General features: G+C 42.6%; 1 protein-coding gene across 2 annotated transcripts in view; it reads right to left on the bottom strand.

The window, feature by feature from the left end:
* Window positions 1-16,918, bottom strand: part of PRMT7 (protein arginine methyltransferase 7) — a 44,620-nt gene that overhangs the window by 26,712 nt on the left and 990 nt on the right. Inside the window, exons 2-4 of one of the 2 annotated variants that reach the window (XM_026495078.4) lie at window positions 13,845-14,022; window positions 10,505-10,541; window positions 2,094-2,243 (exon numbers count right to left, since the gene is read on the bottom strand). In XM_026495078.4, the coding sequence (XP_026350863.1) occupies window positions 2,094-2,243; window positions 10,505-10,541; window positions 13,845-13,939 (282 nt within the window). In that variant the 5' untranslated portion in view covers window positions 13,940-14,022. Of the gene's footprint in view, window positions 1-2,093; window positions 2,244-9,015; window positions 9,123-10,504; window positions 10,542-13,844; window positions 14,023-16,918 lie in introns of those variants that run through there. The other variant, XM_057314194.1, reaches the window with a different exon arrangement.

The following is a 16,918-nucleotide window of genomic DNA, read 5'->3' as shown; positions in this document are numbered from 1 at the left end:
TCACAGGCACGGGTTCCCAGATTTGCTCTTCTCATTCTACTCTCTCTCCCTGGACAATTTCCTACACTGCCAGCTTCACCTGTCACATCTTTAGCAAATGAGTTGCAAATGCACTTGTACATGCCACTCTCTAAAAGGTCAGAAGTCCAGCTCTAGGGACCAGCAGGTTCTTACCCACTGTTCTGGACCTGTCTTTCGTGTTGGTGTGCAGCTCAGGCAGAGCTGAAAACCACAGGGCAGTCCAGACAGAATGACCACAGGTTCAAAAGTGGTCACTAAAGTAAAAGCTGGGAGGCCACCGTAAGATGTCAAGAGCCAAATAGAAAAGATCTGAGAGTCACAGATCAGAGCAGCAAGAGAGAAATTAGAAATCCAGGTAACTGACATGGGAATATATGAAAAACCCAAGAGCACAGTCCTACCAATTCTGTCAAAAAAACATGTTCTCACCCTGTATCTTTAATTAGCAGTTAACATGTACACTGGCTCCTGCCCTGGGACTTGCCTCTCTCCTACTTCGTACATCCAATATGAAATGCATTATCTTTCCCACAAAGCAAGTATCTTCTTCTGAGCGCCTCTTACCAGTCAATGGCATCACTGCCCCCCAGATATCCACGCTAGAAATCTCACTCTCTCCCATCAAAGCTACCACTGTAGAGTGAGCCTCATACTTAGGAACCAAAAGACCAAGTCTCTAGGTCAAGCTCTCCTATTTATTAACTGAGAGATTAAGTCTTTAACCTCTCTGGGTCTTAGTTTCTTCATTTGTAAAGTAAGGATAATAAAATCTACTTAAGGCTAACTAAGGGTACCATCCTAGAACATAGATTTTTTTGTATTTGCTTAAAAATCTTGATGACACTCAAAAAGGCCAAGAAATGACTCAATTTTTTTATGAAGTCCTCAGACAAATGCAGAGACATACACACACCACTCTCAGGACTTCCATGGAAACCTGAAGCCCACTATTCTTATTTCAAATAAGAACTAAGTCAGGATATAGGAGTTTAAAGTCTTTACTGTAGCACTCAGGTCCTTCATAGTTTGGCTTCAATCTACCTTTCTAGGTTTCTACAATGACAAAACATGGTATTCCCTCAGCCTAAAATAATGCCCACCTTTCTAGACCATGGGCACGACAACCACACTGTAGGGATGGTGGGTGGGGCGCTGGAAAGAGTCTCAGTGGAATACCCCAGGTGCTACCTTCAGACTTTACATGAGAAAGAAAAACTTCTCTCTTGTTTAAGCCATTGTTATTTTGGGACTTTGTTCTTTGCAACTCAATCACCACACAAACCAAATTAGGAAAAAGTGTTTAAATACATGCCACCCCTTCGCCAAAACTGGGAAGAACATACACCAAAATTTTAACAACAGTTAACTTTGAATTAACACACTATTTTTATTTTACATTTATCATATTTCCTATAATGGGATGCATTACTGACATTATCAGAAAAACAATGTATGTTTAATGTTATATTAAACACCCAATTCTTTCTTTTAAGACTTTATTTATTTGAGAGAGAGAGAGCATGCATGCACAAGTGGGGTTAGGGGCAGAGGGAGAGGCAGACTTCCCACTGGGCAGGGAGCCCGATGTGGGGCTTGATCCCAGGACCCTGAGACCAAGATTCAAGCCAAAGGCAGACACTTAACTGACTAAGCCACCCAGGTGCCCCTAAAAACCCAATTTTTGACAAACATAATAAGATAGTTGGTTCTATGGGGACATTTAAGCTAGCAGATCTCAACCTTGGGGCAGAGTCAAAACTCCCAATGCCCAGGCCCCATCCCAGAATAATTAAATTAAAACTGGGAGGCAGGGGGCAGTTAGGCATCAGTATTTTTTGAAGCTATTTAGTGATTCTGACATGCAGCCAAGGCTGAGAACCGCTGTTTTCTGAGGAGAAAATGAGCCCCTAGAGGAAGGAATTATGTCTGATTCATCTCCATATTCTTAGAACCTGGCCCTGTGCTTGGCAGAGTGAACACTCCATGAACGCCTGTGAACAAACAGATAGGCAAGGTGCATGAGGGACTTCCCACACCAGACACAGGACACACACCTGAAGAGAGCAGCTCACCTCAATGGCATAGCAGAAGTCAGCCCCTGCCGTGACCGCCATCATTGACAAGAGTCCCGTGCCAGTGCCAATGTCAAGAACCAAGGCCTTCTGTCCTCTGTCCTTCACCCTGCTCACAGCAGCCCGGATACCTTGGTAATATTTTATATTCTAAGAGAAAGGAGAAAACAGCTGTCATTTCATACCAGTTACTATAAATAAATGGAAAGGTATTTTGTGAAGTTTGGGACTCATGGCTGGCAGCAACAGTATAAGTCATGATCCTGTGACCTTCTGGCCTCTCAAGGAAAAGCACAGGCTAGGTGGGCCGGGCAGGCCTTGCAAGACTCCAAGAGCACGGGGTCAGCCTCTTGTCCTTTATTTGGCGACTGTCCCTCCCCTCCACACCCACTCCTCTTCTGTACTCTGCTTAGAGGGGCTGGGGCTCTGTCAACCACATTCTCCTTTGCCAGCTATTCGGTATGGACAAAAGGGAAACTAGAGGGTGAACGGCAGGGGGCAGAAAACTTGTTCCTTCCCAAATGGCTGCTCCTTTCATCAGTGTCCTCCCCGAACGGGCAGCCGACTCCAGCGCCAGCTCCTCTCCGCCCTCTCCTCACCAGCCGCCTCGGGCCCCTCAGGTGGCAGCAGGACTCCAGCACCTGTCCCTCTCAGAGAGTTGGGCACCAGTTCCACAGGACCTCTTCTCCACAGCTTCCGGGCTCAAGAATCCCACTCTTCTGGTTCCTCATCCCTAGGCAAGGGAGCTGCTTCCTGCAATTACTACCACTACGTAACCTTGGTGCTCCCATTTGCTTCCCATGCCTCCCCTATCTGCGTTACCAATTCCCTCTACTGAAAGAGTAACCTCGTTTTGGGTTTCCTCACTGGACTATAATTCACACAGGTTCCTGGTCTACAAAATAATCCGCTCCTCAGAAAATCATTTCTTTGTTTTTAGTTCAGGTATTTGGTAGCTTAAACAGATACATGTTCTAACTCTAATAGTTTGGCTCAACAGGTACCCTGACCCTTCTGTTGAAAGTAACTAATAATGATGGGGAAAATACTTACAAATCTTTTTAAATGCACTAATGAGCGGGCAAGTTAGTAAGGAACATTAAGAGGCCAACCACCTGAAAGTGGATTCCCCCCAACGGAGCCTTAAGATGACTGCCCGACTGACTGACACCTTGATCAAGCCTGCCAGGGACCCAAAGCCAGGGAACGCAACGAAGCTGAGCCCAGATTTTGAACCCATGGAAATGGTGAGATAATAACTCTCTTCAGCCATTAAATGTTGGGATAATTTGTTATGCAACAGCACATAACTGACAGAAGACTGGTATCAAAAGGACAATACTCTCTGACCTGAGTGCAATCAAGTTAAAAACCTCAGTAACACAAATATAATTTAAAAAAAAAAAGATTTTTGGGGGCGCCTGGGTGGTGCAGTCGTTAAGCGTCTGCCTCCGGCTCAGGGCGTGATCCCAGGGTTCTGGGATCGAGCCCCACATCAGGCTCCTCTGCTAGGAGCCTGCTTCTTCCTCTCCCACTCCCCCTGCTTGTGTTCCTCTCTCGCTGGCTGTCTCTGTCAAATAAATAAATAAAATCTTTAAAAAAAAAAAAAGATTTTTGAACACTGAGAAATTATAAAAACACAGGTAAAAAACTAAATCAGAAAGAGTTAGAAAATATCTAGAACTGAATTTTTAAAAATTACATATCAAAACTCAGGGAATAGCTAAAAGCAATGTTTGGAGAGAAATATATTAGAAAAGATAAGGTAAGCATCCACCTCAAAAAATTAGAGGACTGCAACATAACTGCCAAATCAGCAAATGAATGAAAATGATAAAACACAAAAATTAATGAACTAGAGAATATAGAGATCTTACAGGATTTTTAAATAAAAGTTATTTCAAAAATCTACTGAAATTGATGAACCTCTGATAAGTCCAAAAAAAGGGGGAGGGGTGGGGGAAAAAGAAGTAACCAAAAACTGGGAATAAGGCGGGGAGTGGGGAGGTGGAGCATGATATTGGTAAATACGCTGCAGATATTAGAGATATTAAAGACTATGAAGAACTTTTAGCAAATAAATTTTTTAAAAATCGGACAAAGTGGACTTCATACTGGAAATTCTATCCAACACGCTAGAGCAAGAAAAAAAAATGAAATAAGATCTAGAAAAAAATTGTTACTATTCACACATGCAATGTCTGTTAAAACCCAAAATACCTACAAATAATTACATCTAAGTAAACTTAGGAAAATTACATAATTTCAAATCAATAAATAAAAATCAAATGAAATTTTATGCATCAGCAACAGCCTTTAAAACCCTGGCAAAGGGAAGGATTTCTTAAACAAGAGACAAAAAGTACCAGCCAATAAAGGACATATAAAATAAATCTGACATTAAATTTAAGAATTTGCATTTATCAGATGAAAAAACAACCCACAGGGGCGCCTGGGTGGCTCAGCTGGTTAAGCGTCTGCCTTCCGCCCAGGGCATGATCCCAGGGTCCTGGAATCAAGCCCCGCATCGGGATCCCTGCCTCCCTGGGAGCCTGCTTCTCCCTCTCCCACTCCCCCTGCTTGTGTTCCCTCTCTCGCTGGCTGTCTCCCTCTCTGTCAAATAAATAAATAAAATCTTAATTAAAAAAAATTAAAAAACAAACCAACCCACAAAGACACCTACAATACATGTTAACAAATGATTAGCACCCAAAATATATAAAGAACTCCTATAAACTACCAAGTCATAAAAGAGGAAACATGAAAAGCCAATGAACTAACAAAAAGAACGCAAACTCAGTGGTAGCCAGACAAATACCGACTACAACCATACCGCCAGACTGGTTCATACCTACCAGACTGACAAGAATGTAAAAACTGGCTAATACCAAACACTGGCAAGGATGTGAAAGAACAAGAACTATCATTCACAAGCATCAGAACGTACAATGGCACGACCACTTTGGGAAAGAATCTGACATTACCTAGTAAAGCTGAACAAACTCAACAGGCAGCAACTCCAGTCCTAGGTATACACAACGTGGAGAAAACTGTGCACATGCACCAGGTACAGGTCCTAGAATGTTCTAGCAGCACTACTTAAAACAGCAAGAAGCTAGAAACAACCCCAAAGTCGACCAACAGAATAGGTAAGTAATGATTTATTTATACAACGGAATCTATACAGCACTGAAAATGAATCAACTACAGCTACATGCAAAATGGATGAATCTCAAAAATAATGGTGAGCAAAGAGGCAAGTCAATCAAGTATAAACACAGTATGATTCCATTACATAAAGTTCAAAAACAAGCAAAACTAAGAATTTACTTTTTAATACAGAGTAGGCAGTAAAACTAAAGAAAAGCAAGAGAGTGATTGACAGAAAATTCAAGACGGTGGAAACTTCTGGGGGAAGGAAAGGAATACGATCTAGGAGCACACAAGGGAATTCTAAGTAATGGTAATGTTCTATTTCTTAAGCTGAGTGGTAAGTCTATGAGCATTTATTTTATTATTCTTTTTTAAACCGTGCATACATGTTTTATATTCTTCTGTATGTCTGTCACAATAAAAAAGTTATTTTTTTTTAAAGATTTTATTTATTTATTTGACAGAGATAGAGACAGCCAGCGAGAGAGGGAACACAAGCAGGGGGAGTGGGAGAGGAAGAAGCAGGCTCCCAGCGGAGGAGCCCGATGTGGAGCTCGATCCCACAACACCGGGATCACGTCCTGAGCTGAAGGCAGACGCTCAACCACTGTGCCACCCAGGTGCCCCAAAAAAGTTATTTTAAAGAGGAAGAATTGTACCAGATCTCAAAATAGCAGCACTGAACTCTAAAAGAAAACGGATAGGGATGCCTAGCTGGCTTATTCGGTGGAGCATACGACTCTTGATCTCTGGGTTGTGAGTTCAAGCCCCATGTTAGGTGTAGAAATTACTTAAAAATAAAATATGCAAAAAAAAAAATTTAAGAAATTAAAAAATAAAAGAAAATGGATAATGTCAAAATTCTGATGGGAAGTGAATCCAAACTAGAATCCACAGTCAGCCTAAGTCTTAAGTAGGACAGAATAAAGCAGTTTTCAGATTATCAAAGTTTTAAAACTCTCACCTCCCATGTACCTTCTCACAAGAAACTGATGAAGAATGCGCTTCGCCAGAAAGAGAGAGTGAACCACAGAGGAACACCAGTGAGCCAAGAAACAGAGGACTCAATATAAAAAGAGAAGTGAAGGAAATCTGCAGGACATTAAACAAGAATCCCAGGATGACAGATACACAGCAAGTCTGCAGAGCTCCCAGTCTGGATTCAAGCAGGTCAAAACGATTCCAGAGATAATCTCCAAGAAGAGAAAACTGAAAGAATCGCCAATTGTTGGGGGGCCTGGGTGGCTGAGTCGGTTAAGCAGCTGCCTTCAGCTCAGGTCATGATCCCAGGGTCCTGGGATCGAGCCCTGCATCGGGCTCCCTGCTCTGCTGGGAGCCTGCCTCTTCCTCTCCCACTCCCCCTGCTTGTGTTCCCTCTCTCGCTGGCTGTCTGTCAGGTAAATAAAAATCTTAAAAAAAAAAGAAAAAAAAAAGAAAAGAAAAAAAAAAAAAACGAAAAGAAGACCATTATTAGCAGAGTTGTGCAAGAAAGGCAAAGTGGGGGCGCCTGGGTGGCACAGCGGTTAAGCGTCTGCCTTTGGCTCAGGGCGTGATCCCGGCGTTATGGGATCGAGCCCCACATCAGGCTCCTCCGCTATGAGCCTGCTTCTTCCTCTCCCACTCCCCCTGCTTGTGTTCCCTCTCTCGCTGGCTGTCTCTATCTCTGTCGAATAAATAAATTAAAAAAAAAAAAAAGGCAAAGTAATCCGAGTATGTCATACAGCTCAGCTATGAATACTGTTTCCACCATTCTAATAAAGTAAACAAATGATTTTAATTAACACAGATTTATATAAGTGCTTACCTCATAACCACCTTTCAGAAGGATATACTAAACAGTGGTACAAAGAGTTTGACTTGCCTACTGAAACACTGAATATTGATTCAGCAAAAATTAAACTGCACTGGGAGGAGGGGGAATGAGCTGGATGGAGGGGCTGAAAGAAAACCCAATTCTCAGCTCTCACAGGGAAGTCAAGAGAATAGCTACTCATATATGGAAGTAAAAATAAAACAAACAGCTCAAAGAGAAACAATGAGGCTGCCTCTGAGGTTAAGCATTAAAAGGTTCTGTCTGAGGGAAATACACACCAGGGGACTGCTATTTTTCACAATAAGCCTTACAGAACTATTTGACTCTTAAAGGAAGTGCATTTATGTCTTGGATAAAATCAGTATGGTATTTTATGTTCTGTGCTTTTTACCACAATAAAAAAAATTTTAAGAAAATCAGTATGGCAATTGTTAGAAATAATCAAACTAGGAAACTGAACAAATATATTAAGTTGGTGGTAAAATGGGGAACACAGCTGCCTTCCAAACACATTACATCCCCCCAAAGCAGGGGGGTGTGGTTTTCTCTGAATGGCTGTGGGGTAACAGGAGAGTAGAACTGGGAACTGGCCTGGGAGTTTCAGTACAGCAGGAACCGATCACCTGAGAACCCTGGTTAGCACCATCCTCAACAGTAAACCAGGGTCGGCATATCTTCCAATTAATGACACCCATTAAACTAGCTATGACTTTTTCATTACCCAATTCTGAAGCTACCACAGTGAAACTGAAGCCCTCTTAAAAGGCAATTTGGCACTGTCTATCAAGAATCATACCTTTGCGGGTGCTTGGGTGGCTCAACTGGTTAAGCACCTGCCTTCAGCTCAGGTCATGATCCTGGGGTCCAGGGATCAAGCCCTGCATCGGGCTCCCCACTCAGTGGGGAGTCCGCTTCTCCCTCTCTTCCTGCCCCTCCCCCTGCTTGTGCGCAGGTATATGCACGCATGCTCTCTCACAAACAAATAAAATCTTAAGAAAAAAGAATCATACCTATGTTCATAACCTTAGACTACACCAAAAAAGATATTCCGACAAGTAACCACATGAAAAGATGTTTGACATCATTAATTAGAAAAAATGAAAAACACATGATTTAAGGGTTAAATGTACGTTTAACATATGGACCCAGCAATTCCACATACACATATATACCCCAAAGAAATGAAAATGTGTCCACACAAAGACTTGCATGTGAATGTTTACAAATAGGATTACTACGACGGTCAAAACTGAAAACAATCCAAATGCCAATCAACTGGCAAATGGATAAACAAAACGTGGTAAATCTATATAATGGAGTTTTACTTAGCGAAAAATGAATACTAATACATACTCAACATGAACCTCAAAAACATGATGAAGGAAGACAGACACATAAGACCATCTCTCATATAATTTCATTTATATGAAATTTCTAGAAAAGGCAAAGGCAAAACGGCAGTGACAGAAAGCAGATCAGTGGTTGCCTAGGGCTGAGAGTAGGCACCAGGAGTGACTGCCAACAGGCATGAGATAATTTTATGGGATAATGGAAGTGTTCTAAAATAATAACAAAATGTAAGGCATCATGCTAAAGTACAGAGAAATTAGTTTACATTGGCTCTGTACTAAGCAGCAAATTCTTTTTTTTTTTTTTAAAGATTTTACTTATTTGACAGAGAGAGACAGCCAACGAGAGAGGGAACACAAGCAGGGGGAGTGGGAGAGGAAGAAGCAGGCTCCCAGCGGAGGAGCCCGATGTGGGGCTCGATCCCAGAACGCCGAGATCATGCCCTGAGCCAAAGGCAGACGCTTAACAACTGCACCACCCAGGAGCCCCCAAGCAGCAAATTCTGACTCCATTTCCTGATAGGGAGAATTGGGGTGGGGGGAGCAGAAATTAAAGGGGTAAATAGTAGAGAGTCAGGAACATTCCTCTAAGGAGTTTGGATTTTACCTTGACAGCAGTGAGAGGCCACCAAGGATGATGCTACACAGATGCTTCTCAGTGTTTTAAGAAGAGGAATCACATAGACTGGTATTCCAGAAAGACCCCTTGGGCTGCTAGGTAGAGAAAGAAAAAGAGAGGCCAACACTAAGTCTGCGCAAGTGGGGTTAAAAGACCCATAGAATTTGATGACAGACTGCCGGTTCAGATGAGGAAAAGGGTGCCATCTTTCAGGCCTGCCTGACTGAACGGATGTCAATGCCCTTTGTCCACATGCCCTGGAAGCTGAGGCAAAAAGGATCCACTTTGCAGATGACACTAAAATCAGAGAGGCTTGCAGACCCAAGAATCCACTAAGAAGCCAAGACCATGAGGCGCCTGGGTGGCTCAGTTGTTAAGTGTCTGCCTTCGGCTCAGCGCCTGATCCCAGGGTCCTGCGATCAAGCCCCAAATTGAGCTCCCGCTCTGCTGGGAGCCTGCTTCTTCCTCTCCCACTCCCCCTGCTTGTGTTCCCTCTCTCGCTGGCTGTCTCTCTGTCAAATAAATAAAATCTTCAAAAAAAAAAAAGCCAAGACCATTAAGCTAGAGAAAATTAGTCAAAACCAGGAACAATGTTTGTTCCACATTCTGTAATTCCCCAACAGTCCAGCAAAGGCACTCAGACAGTTGATGAAAATCAGGGAGGCACCCAGCCCCCTTTGGTGTAGCTTACAAACTAATGATGCTTAAAGAGATCGTTTGGTCATGATGTTGCCATGAATTATGTAGGCTGAGCAGTTAACCAGGGCTGGATGAAGTAGACACCACCACCAACACAGCCTCACGACCAACCCTACCATGTGCCCTCATCTCTCTCCTCACCTGCACTGCTCAGTTCTTAAGTGTGGCCCTGCATCCTTTGCCTTCAAGCCTCCCCATTTCTGAGCCATCCAGATGGAAATGACTAGTCAAGCACTCTTTCTTGTAGACCAGAAAAGCCTGCATTGCTAGCCATCGTAAGACCAGAACTATCACATAATTCAAACAGGAAAGAAAACTCAGATGAAACAACAATGAAAAAAGAAAAAAAAAAAAAGCTGAAATGTCACTGCAATGGAAGCCAAATGAGCTCTACAAAATAGTCTGCAGTGGCCTCTAGAGATCTGATTTTAAAATTACAAACGGACTATACAAGGTAAACCTGTGTAATTAGAGAATTTTTATCTAGAAGAGATCATGGAGATCAGCTAGTATATCCCATTCCTTTTAAATCCTAATAGACAAGATCTAAAAGGTCTCAGGTCTTCTCCAAGGTCACACTCAGGTAAACAGCAGAGCTGGAAGGAGGACCCAGCCTCCTGACTGATTTCCCAACCACTATGCCATAATGCCCTTCTACATTATTCTACCATCATGCCTCTGGAGGGTGGGAATTTTTTTTTTTTTGGAGGGAAATTTTAACATCGTAACTACAGGTTTCAAACACCACAGCAAGATAACGGTTTCCTTGTACACTTACTCTGTCTTTGTCGTGCAGCATATCAGCATAGGATGATCTAAAATACAATCAAAACAAAAGACAAGTCAGAAACCTCTACTAATACTGATATCCATCAACCTAGGACAGCGCTCACATATATAATGCATTCCTAAATCAGCCAGAACACACATCCAGGCCAGCCCATTTTACTTTTCATTTTTTATTTATTACTGAACAATAACTGACACCCAGTGTTACATCAGTTTCAGGTGTACAACACAGTGATTTGACAATCCTACGCTCAATGCTCACTACAGTTAAGTGTAGTCACCATGTAACATTACTACAATATTATTAACTATATTCCCTCTGCTGTACTTTATATCTCTAATCCAGGCCCGTTTTAAACTACTTTTTTTTTTTAAGATTTTATTTATTTATTCAACAGAGATAGAGACAGCCAGTGAGAGAGGGAACACAGTCAGGGGGAGTGGGAGAGGAAAAAGCAGGCTCATAGCGGAGGAGACTGATGTGGGGCTCGATCCCATAACGCCAGGATCACGCCCTGAGCCGAAGGCAGACGCTTAACTGCTGTGCCACCCAGGCGCCCCCGTTTTAAACTATTTTAATAGAGTTATAAGCTGGCATTCTCCAGTACTGCAGGGAAAAAAAAATCTTAGAGAAAGACATTTATTTTCAGCAAAGAACCTCAGACCTCAGACCTAAAAATGCTCTGGTAGTTACCCCGTCACAGTAACTCCACAGCCACCAGCACACTGACCACGTTATGCCTCACACATTTGTTTTCCTCCAGAACTCAGACTCAATTTGTCTAATACTTTAGAGAATCTTGGGATAATCACAGATGCAGCACTGCAGACAGGAATCAGGAAAAGTATATACCTGCTATGTAAGTGAGGGGCGTCATGCCCAACACTCTCCCTTACGTCATCAGGGAGAACTAAGAGTTCACCAAACTACAGGCTGTTAAAGGGAAGAGAGTTGCTTTTCTGTATTTTGTCACAATAATTCACAAACTTCCAAAATCTCTGGCACGGTCAGGATACACCTCCAGAACTCAGGAGTCCCAGCCCAAAAAATGCTTTCTGAGCTCCAGGTAAGAGCACAGGCTCTTTCACTGAACAGAGGACCTCCCACTTCAGGTCAACATCAGAATCACTGAAGAGTTTTTGTTTTTTTCCAAGTAGGCTCCATCCCCAACCAACATGGGGCCTGAACTCACAACCCTGAGATCAGGAGTCACATGCTCTACTAACTGAGCCAACCAGGCAGCCTGGAGAGCTTATTTTAAATGCAGATTCTCATGATACATGCAAATAGATCCTAATCCAGATAATTGAGCTGGAATCTGGAAATATGCATTTGAACTGGTGCCCCAGGCAAGTGTGACACAGGCAGTTCATACTCTACACTTTCAGGAGCACTGTATTCAAAGAATAGTGCTGTTTTTTTTAATGGCACACCAAGGCTTTTACATGGGAACCCACCTACGAATGCACAGTCGAAATCTAGTTCTGCCTTTCTCTGCCTTTCAAGAGGCATTTCTGGTCCCCATCCTCCCAGCCTCATCACGCACTCTCCCCACCACCTACAGCCATCACTCTCCCAAAACACTACCAGCCCACTCCATTGCTAACATCCAGGATTTCTCTGTCCCAGCTGGACACTCCCTCTTCCAGAGGCACCCCTCCTCTTTTCCATTTTCCAGCCATTCCCTCAGGGTTCTCCTGCCTCCTCTATTCCAGAATTCCTTCTTCAGCCCTCTACCTTTCTCATACCATAACCTTTCTGAGAGCAGGCAATCTCTTCCAGTTTCAATTCTAACAACTGCAAATTGGTTCCAGACCCATGTTTATCTGTCCACTGGCATCTCTACCTGGACGTCCAAACCCAGATACCTAATCTCCATCCCTTTCCTCTTCCCAGCAACACCCATTCCTCCTGTGTTCTCCCTCAGGAATAACAGCTCCATCCATCTCATCATTCTAACCAGAAATCTTGGGTGCTTCTTGAATTCTCTCTCATTCCTTCACTGCATCAGATGAGTTACCAAACTCAAGCTCCCTCAAAACTGTCTCCCTCCTCTCCCCACCTCTACTGCCTCACCTGTGGGGTTGCAATATCACCCAAATGGTTTCCACTCCCTCCATCCCACTTTCCATACTTTCCTCAGTAAATGTTCCGAAATGCAAGCTAATCTTTTTGCTCCCTGTTTAACACCTCAATCACTCAGAAAATAATGTCCATTATCTTTAGAAAGAAGGTAGTATTTTTGATCCCTTATTCTGCACTACACACTGCATTTCACTCACCCATCAAACAACCCTAAAATAAAGATATTATATGAGGAAATGTACATTGTTACATATATAGAGCCATATATTACCATACTGAGGCTCAAGGAAGTTAAGCAGCTTGACCGATGTCAGACTTGAGATGTAGCAGAGCCCACTTACTCTCATGCTCCACTCTGCATTTTGCCACCACCCATCACAACACAACCTTGCCTACCTTTTCAGTATCCTTTCTCACCACAGCCCTGCTCTTGTACCCCATTCCAGTCCCTTTGAACTGCCTGCAACCCCCCCAGAAGAACTCATCTGGAAGGTTACATGTAATCCCTGCTGCTCAGAAAGCAATTTCCCTCCCTCTAGATTTGGGAAATCACTCAAATATCACTTCCCAAGCCAGCTTTCTTGGTGCTTCCATGAACTTTTGTGCCCATATCCACTGGTCTCTCATTGTCATCATTTTTCATATGTCTGTCTCTTACACAAAACTGCATGTCCCTTGAAGATGGGAACCCTATCTTCTTCATTTTGGTATTCACAGTCCTAGCACGGTGCCAGCATGCTGTATGCGCTTAATGACTGCTAAAAAAACAGTAACTCGCTTACACAGTTCTGAAGATTCCATCCATGAAAAATACCCACATTTTTTCACTTTGTCCATTCAAGAGAATTTAACCATATGATAAATGTGTCACCATTTCGGTAGCACAAGTAAATGATCAAATTTCATAAACTCTTCAATTACTGCTGCCGCCGCCACCACCACCACCACCACCACCACCACCACCACTACTACTACTGAACCCTGGGTCCTCTTTGCTCCACAGACAGATCCTCCAAGACTCTGATAGGGCTGTTAGAGGATACCTGACTCTCCACACAGAAATGACTTTGTCTAACTCCCACACAAACCTAGCCGGCTAAGCAGACCTGCTCATGACCAACATCTGCCCTGATCAGAAGCACTGGGTAATGCCTAGTCCACATTCAGACTGCATGCCAGGGTTCCCGCTTTGAGATCACGTGCCCCAGCCAGCCACAACCAACTGTGAACACACCCTTGTTACCTTGCAATCTCCTGGTGGTAATCATAGTGCTCATCCTCCTCCAGCCACTCCACAGATCCCGTAGTCGGATTGGCTCGCCCGCAGAAGACTTTCATGGTGCCTGTCAGCTCCTCAGTTTTAGCACAGAAAATAAGCCTTGCCAGCTCACTTCTTGTGGACAGGTCTAATTGTCAGAAATCTGTCCACATCATAATGTCCAAAATGTAGAGAAAAAAATTTTAAAGACAGAAAAAAAAAAAAAAAAGGGAAAAAAAAATCAAGAAAGAGAAAAAAGTGTCAAAGCCACTGAAAATATTTGTTAATCAGTATTTTCATCTTTCCAGCAAGTTATTTGATTTTACATTCAGCATATAACATCAAAAATTATAATACATAAATTCATAAAGCTATCTGGAAACTTCAGCAGTCCTCAGTGATTCCAACAGGGGTCAAATAAGCCTCACAGGTATATCTGAGTGCAGCCTCAAAGTAAAGGCAGGTGAGAAGAGAAATAAAGCAAAGGGAACAGGAGGCTAACAAAGAGACTGAGGTGGTGGTAAAAGAGTGCCGCCAATACTGCCTCAGGATAGCAAACACTAAATTTAAGGAAAAATACAAAGAGCAATTCAAACTAGGAAAACCTTCATCTAAACAAATAAATCTGAGCTATAAGCAAACACAGATAATCCCAGCAATACATTAAGCCAAAAAATAAGCAAATCACAGCATACATACAGTATGATTACATTTATATAAATTTCTAATTATGCTAAACCAGAACAATATATTCTTCAGGGATTACACTAAAAAGCATAGCAGGGAATGAGGACACTGGTTATCCTTAAGAGGGAAGAGGAAAGGCTGGGATCAGGAGGGCCACACAGGGGACTTCAAAATAGCAGTTTCTTCTATAAATGGGTGGTAGGATTAAAGATGTTCATGATACTGTAATGCTTTATGCCTTACCATTTTTTAATGATTACTTCTTACCTACTCAACATTTAATTTTAATTTTAAGAAATTCTTCATCTAGGGGTGCCTGCCTGGCTCAGTCTTTAGAGTGTGCAACTCTGGATCTCAGCATCATGAGTTTGAGCCCCACAATGGGTATAGAGATTAAAGAAATTTTAAAAATTTGTTTTCAAGATTTTATTTATTTATTTATCAGAGAGAAAGAAAGAGCGCACACATGAACACACACACGCAGATAGGGAGAGGGAAAAACAGACTCCCTGTGAGCAGGGAGCCCGATGCAGGGCTTAATCCCCGGACCCTGGGATCATGACCTGAGCTGCAGGCAGTTGCTTAACCGACTGAGCCACCAAGGCAACACCCCTAAAGAAAATTAAAAAAAAAAAAAAAAAATTCATCTAAAAAATATCCTTCAACTGAATGTCGCCAGATTGATGTTTTGTATGCCCTATTTCCAGAGAGAGCTATCTCTCACTGAAAAATACCACAGCTCAAAGTCTGAAGGCACCTCTCAGCAGGTATGTGCTCTTCCAACACCCTGCCTCTTACCCTCAGAAAACATCAAGTGTTCCACACTTCCCTTCATTTCCTGTTAAACACTGATCCATCTTCAGGAAACCTTAAAAGAATGCCTACTCCGTAGATCCCTAAAATGTCCCCCAGTCACTTTATTAAAGGCCAGAATTGTGGCCTTTCTTTTGAAGTTATCTAGACTAACTAAACACTGAATTCTTTTCTTATTCTTTAAGATTTTATTTACTTAAGAGAGAAAAAAGAGCCCTGCGCAGGTGTGGGGAAGGGGGAGCGGTGCAGGAGAGAGAATCTCAAGCAGACCCGATGCTGAGCTCGGAGTCTGACAGGGCGGCTAGATCTCACAACCCTGAGATCATGACCTGAGCTGAAATCAAGAGTCTGACACTGAAACCGAATGAACCCCCCAGACGCCCCAAACACTTAATTCTTACAAACAAGGGTGGGGAAAAATCTTTTCTGAAAAGAGTCAGGCAGTCAGTGAGTGGTCTGGTTCAAAGTAGTCAATTTATCCTTAAGTGAAACTATACTTCTAAAATCTCAGTGTATCCATCCTCTCATCTGGTGACTCTCCAAGTTTCTGGCAACCCCAGTAGGAAATATACTTTACATGAAGACACAATATACACACATAAACTTTTACTAAACAGTATCTAGCCCTCCTGTCAGCAAGACCCTCTGATATATTTTACTCTACTTCATTTTTCTTTTTAAATTGATCATGATCTGGGCCGCCTGGGTGACTCAGCTGGTTAAGCATCTGCCTTCAGCTCAGGTCATGGATCAAGCCCCGTGTCGAGCTCCCTGATCAGTGGAAAACCTGCTTCTCCCCTCACTCTGCCCTGCTTGTGCTCTCTCTCTCAAACAAAACCTTTAATCAATCAATCATGATCCACTAAACTGATTTCATAATTCATGGGTTGCAACCTATAGGTTAAAAAGCTTTGCTAGAATCAGCTGTGATCATCTCCTATGCCAATTAAAAAAAAAAAAAAAAAAGAGTACAACTGTCAGAATACATAATGTGCTTTAGAAAACTATGTCCAAAAAGTGCTACCGTAAAAACGGCCACATCTGAATGAATGTTCAGGGAAGACTTAAAAGATGGCTAGGATTTAGGTGGGCATCGGAGGGAGAGGGCACTTCAGCAGAATAGAAAGGCACATGCACAGTGAATAAACCAGTTTAGCTGAAGTAAAACTAAACAAGGAGTCAAACATGTCAGTGGGGTACATACTGTGGAGAGTCCTGAAACCCTTATCCTGTGGGCCATGCGGGATCAATTCTGAAGTCATTTAAAGGTTAACAGTGTAGTATTCTAATCTATGGAATTCCCTTTTTGTCTGATTGGAGACATTTTGACACCCCGCCCCCTTCTCCAAAACCCATGAACTCACATGATGGTTTATACGGAGGGAATGGAAATCACCCTGCCAAACTCTAAGTGGATTACCAGTCAGATTTCAGAGCAGGTATTTGGTTCATTCATTCAAAATTTAGTAAAATTTACACAATGCCAGACACTGCCAAACACCACATTAGGGGCTGGAGGACTCCCATAAATAAAAACAGGAATCTTTGTCTTCCAAGAG

Source organism: Ursus arctos, unplaced genomic scaffold, assembly GCF_023065955.2.
Source record: "Ursus arctos isolate Adak ecotype North America unplaced genomic scaffold, UrsArc2.0 scaffold_19, whole genome shotgun sequence".
NCBI lineage: Eukaryota > Metazoa > Chordata > Mammalia > Carnivora > Ursidae > Ursus > Ursus arctos.
The sequence above is the reverse complement of the archived record's forward strand: the minus strand, read 5'-3'. Positions and strand labels throughout refer to the sequence as shown.